The 5,000-nt window shown below is 40.6% G+C and overlaps 1 protein-coding gene across 1 annotated transcript in view; it reads left to right on the plus strand.

Moving 5' to 3' along the window:
* Nucleotides 1–5,000, plus strand: part of LOC143752306 (proto-oncogene vav-like) — a gene marked incomplete at its 3' end in the record, with an annotated part of 25,984 nt that overhangs the window by 9,728 nt on the left and 11,256 nt on the right. Inside the window, exons 9-18 of the mRNA XM_077245439.1 lie at nucleotides 426–494; nucleotides 602–705; nucleotides 1,643–1,742; nucleotides 1,846–1,941; nucleotides 2,026–2,094; nucleotides 2,241–2,327; nucleotides 2,487–2,572; nucleotides 3,706–3,841; nucleotides 3,916–4,025; nucleotides 4,137–4,238. Coding sequence (XP_077101554.1) covers nucleotides 426–494; nucleotides 602–705; nucleotides 1,643–1,742; nucleotides 1,846–1,941; nucleotides 2,026–2,094; nucleotides 2,241–2,327; nucleotides 2,487–2,572; nucleotides 3,706–3,841; nucleotides 3,916–4,025; nucleotides 4,137–4,238 — 959 coding nt within the window. The remainder of the gene's footprint in view (nucleotides 1–425; nucleotides 495–601; nucleotides 706–1,642; nucleotides 1,743–1,845; nucleotides 1,942–2,025; nucleotides 2,095–2,240; nucleotides 2,328–2,486; nucleotides 2,573–3,705; nucleotides 3,842–3,915; nucleotides 4,026–4,136; nucleotides 4,239–5,000) is intronic.

Raw genomic sequence — 5,000 nt, forward strand, 5'->3', positions numbered from 1 at the left:
ACACATACACGTTCTCAGAAAATGGAAACGTCCACGGCCAAATGATCTGAGCTGTTCTCCGCAATTTCATTTTATTTCATTGAATTGAGTGTTAATAAATTATTAAACTGTTAAACTGATTCAACTGAATTTGAGCAAATATGAAATGTATTTCATAAGTTTTGTGCGGAGCCACATGAGAAGCGTCTCTCTGAAGGAGCTTCTTCTCATGAGAAGCGTCTCACTCACTCTGTCCATTGGACCGGTGTGATGTGCAGGTGCTGTGGTTTACTGACTCTCCCACACACACATCTAATCATGAGAGGAACGAGTCAGTCAACATGAAAGCGAAAGCATTTCCTCGGCAGGGTCTGTAACCACAAACACACACGTTTCTCTCACACACGCGCGAGCGCTAAGATGTGTGTTTATTTGTGTGTCCACAGCACTTTCTGAAACCACTGCAGCCTTTCCTTCAGCCAGTGGACGTGGAGAACATCTTCATTAATATTAATGTGAGTCTCTCCATCATGAGCTGATCTATGTGTGCGGTTCGTCTGTTCAGTTCAATAATCCCCCAAGTAATAATCATAATAATAATCCCCCGAGTAATCTCTCACAGGATCTGGCCAAGACCCATCGCTCTCTCCATCACGAGGTGCAGGAGTCTATACTGCACTTAGGAGCAGAAAACCTCTATCAGATCTTCATTGACTACAAGGAGAGGTACCACACTCACACAAACACTCACACACACACACACACACACACACACACACACACACACACACACACACACACACACACACACACACACACACACACACACACACACACACACACACACACACTCACTCACACACAGACTGGGAGCGGAGCACGTTCAGCCCTCGAGAGGATTGGATACATTAATTGCGCTGATTTCTCATTGAGAAGGCTCTGCTCCTGGTTGGCTCACCTAAAAGTGAAGAGAGTTGAGATGCTGAGTCCCGCGTCTCCAGCCCTCCTTTAGTATACACGATTCTATGAATATGCAAATGAGCCCCGCCTCCACTCACTCACAGCAGCTCAGAGATCCACTCGTTGACGATCACACATTGATCTGATTGGTTACAAGGTAGTTTGTGATGTCAGAAACACCAGCGATTTCAAACCATGTTTTTGAGACTGTCTTTGGTTCACTGCAGTTTTAAGGAGAAAATACTCAGTAATGCTGTCGACTTATGAATTTACACATGGTTTGTCTTAAAGCATATTAAAAACACCACATAGACATATAAACAACATTAAAAGCTGGATTTTAACAAATAACTAACAAAAAAGACAAAAAAATGCAACCAAAACTTTAAAATGAAAAGGGAAATTGTAAAAATAAAAACTAATTTCATTTATTTCATTTATTTTCTTTTATAATTTGTGCTATTTTTTCCATTAATTTAACCTGTAGTACTAAAAAAAGTTTAAAAAAATAAATAAAAATAAAAATAGACATTTAAAAACACATGTTAAAAAAATACATAGAAAAACAACAACAAAATAACTAAAACTATTTTAAAATATTTAATTTCTCATTTTCTAAAATAACTTAAACTGAAATAAAAACTAACTAAAACTATATCTACATGTTACTGAAACTTGAATGTAAATGAAATCTGTGTGTCAGGCTGCTGCTGTACGGACGATACTGCAGTCAGGTGGAGTCCGCCACCAAACACCTGGACAAAATCACCAGCACCAGAGAAGATGTGAAGATGAAACTGGAGGTCAGAAACACACACACAGACCACAGACACATTTGGATCTGATATAAATACTAGCGACTGATAACCACCATCAGGGGTTTTATTTAGCGTGTGTGTTTGTCAGGAGTGTTCGATGAGAGCCAACAGCGGCAGGTTTTCACTGCGAGATCTGCTGATGGTTCCCATGCAGAGAGTCCTGAAGTATCATCTGCTGCTGCAGGTAACACACACACACACACACGACTTCATGTTGCTTGTCTTCTCGTTTCCCTATACTACATTTGATGACAAATGTTTCCCTCAGGAGCTTATGAAACATACAGTGGATCAACAAGACAAGGAAAACTTACGCACTGCACTGGATGCCATGAGGGTAAGTGTGTGTGTGTGCGTGTGTGTGTGTGTGTGTGTGTGTTTTTTTTGTGTGTGTAAAACAATGTCTTAACCCTAAAAACTCAGATATAGATATTTTTAACAGATATTTATTTTACTTTCTATTGAAAAAATACGTGTGTGCAGGATCTGGCTCAGTGTGTAAACGAGGTGAAGAGAGACAATGAGATTATCCGTCAAATCACAACGTTTCAGCTGTGCATCGAGAACATGGTACAGTAGCGCTGAAGAACGATTCACTTCAGCTCTGAACTCTGACTGATTCTGATACTCTCTCTCTCTCTCTCTCTCTCTCTCTCTCTCTCTCTCTCTCTCTCTCTCTCTCTCTCTCTCTCTCTCTCTCTCTCTCTCTCTCTCTCTCTATGTGTTCAGTCTCAGTCTCTTGCATTATACGGTCGTCCCAAAATAGATGGAGAATGCAAGATCTGCAGCCCAGAGAAGAAATCCAAACAGGACAGGTGCGTGTGTGTGTGTTTGTATGTATGTATGTGTATGTGTGCATGTGTGTGTGTGTGTGTGTGTGTGTGTGTGTGTGTGTGTGTGTCTGATTGTGTGTGTGTGTGTGTGTGTGTGTGTCTGTGTGTGTGTGTGTGTGTGTGTGTGTGTGTGTGTGTGTGTGTGTGTGTGTGTGTGTGTGTGTGTGTGTGTGTGTGTGTGTGTGTGTGTGTGTGTGTGTGTGTGTGTTCAGGTACGCGTTCCTCTTAGATAAGGCTCTGCTGGTGTGTAAGAAGCGCAGTGGGGAGAGTATGGAGCTGAAGAAACTGATTGTGTGTGTGTGTGTGTGTGTGTCTGTGTGTGTGTGTGTGTGTGTGTGTGTGTGTGTGTTCAGGTACGCGTTCCTCTTCGATAAGGCTCTGCTGGTGTGTAAGAAGCGCAGTGTGGAGAGTATGGAGCTGAAGGAACTGATTGTGTGTGTGTGTGTGTGTGTGTGTGTGTGTGTGTGTGTGTGTGTGTGTGTGTGTGTGTGTGTGTGTGTGTGTGTGTGTGTGTGTGTGTGTGTGTGTGTGTGTGTGTGTGTGTGTGTGTGTGTGTGTGTGTGTGTGTTCAGGTACGCGTTCCTCTTCGATAAGGCGGCTCTGCTGGTGTGTAAGAAGCGCAGTGGGGAGAGTATGGAGCTGAAGGAACTGATTGTGTGTGTGTGTGTGTGCGTGTGTGTGTGTGTGTGTGTGTTCAGGTACGCATTCCTCTTCGATAAGGCTCTGCTGGTGTGTAAGAAGCGCAGTGGGGAGAGTATGGAGCTGAAGGAACTGATTGTGTGTGTGTGTGTGTGTGTGTGTGTGTGTGTGTGTGTGTGTGTGTGTGTGTGTGTGTGTGTGTGTGTGTGTGTGTGTTCAGGTACGCGTTCCTCTTCGATAAGGCTCTGCTGGTGTGTAAGAAGCGCAGTGGGGAGAGTATGGAGCTGAAGGAACTGATTGTGTGTGTGTGTGTGTGTGTGTGCGTGTGTGTGTGTGTGTGTGTGTTCAGGTACGCGTTCCTCTTCGATAAGGCTCTGCTGGTGTGTAAGAAGCGCAGTGGGGAGAGTATGGAGCTGAAGGAACTGATTGTGTGTGTGTGTGTGTGTGTGCGTGTGTGTGTGTGTGTGTGTGTTCAGGTACGCGTTCCTCTTCGATAAGGCTCTGCTGGTGTGTAAGAAGCGCAGTGGGGAGAGTATGGAGCTGAAGGAACTGATTGAACTTCAACATTTTCAGCTGAGAGATGAACCGTCAGGAGAGAAAGACAGCAAGAAGGTTTGAGTCTCGTCTCGCAGTGTTTCATCAGAACTTCATCCTCTGCTGTATTTAACGCTTGTGTGTTTCTATAGTGGACACACACGTTCCTCCTGATGGATTTATACGGGCAAGGCGGCTACGACATGTACTTTAAGACGCGTGAGCTGAAGAAGAAGTGGCTGGAGCAGTTTGAGATGGCGCTGTGAGTCGATCAATTGACCAAGTCATGTGATATTCTTCTGTATTGTGTCTGATTCCAGAAGTGATTAGTGTGTGTGTGTGTGTTTGTGTGTGTGTGTGTGTGTGCACGCAGGTCGAACATGTGTCCGGAGAACAGCTCTGCTAACGGTCATGACTTCCAGATGCACTGTTTTGAAGACACCACCTCATGTAAAGCCTGTCAGATGCTCCTCAGGTGAACATCTTTCACACACACTTCTCCCATCATGCATCAGTGCAAACGTGTCGACCTGCTCGTTTACACTCAAACTGCCTGGCAAATGTTCATATCATGTCGTTTCTTGAAGTTGCTTGCAGCAGAGCATGTTTTTATTTTTCAAGTATTTTTAGTAGTTCTGTTTTTTATTGTCAATTTAAAAAAAAAATCTATTTAATTTCATATTTTAGTTTATTTTAGTTTTATTTGAATTAACGAAAATAGTAAGTAATTTTCAATAATAGTAATAGTAATTTTCAGGGTTTTTTTTGCTCAAGTAGTTAATTTGACTTATTTTTTTATATTTCATATTTTAATACAAATATTTGTCATTTTATTAGATTTTTAACAAACATTTTGATTTCATTTTCATTTCTAATTTTATATTTAATTTGTTTTATTTTTATTGCAGTTAGCGAAAATATTTTTTAATACTTATAGTTTCCGATCTAAATTTTAGTTTAAAGTACTTAATTTTACCTCATTATTCATTTGTAATAATTATTAGATTTTTGTTTAAAATGTTTAATTTTATATTTTAGTTTATTTTACTTTTTAGTATTTAAGTTAAAGAAAATATATTTTGAATACTTATAGTTTCCGATTTTTTATTTTAGTGTAAGTCGTTAATTTTAATTTTTACTTTTTTAGTCGTTTTTATATTTCATTTTTACAAAAAAAATGTTTACTTTTAGTAATTTTAGTATTTCAAAACTCAATAAGTTGCCAAGGCAGCATTTG

Source organism: Siphateles boraxobius, unplaced genomic scaffold (assembly GCF_051911475.1).
Source record: "Siphateles boraxobius isolate OS27281-9 unplaced genomic scaffold, OSU_SipBor_1 260, whole genome shotgun sequence".
Lineage (NCBI taxonomy): Eukaryota > Metazoa > Chordata > Actinopteri > Cypriniformes > Leuciscidae > Siphateles > Siphateles boraxobius.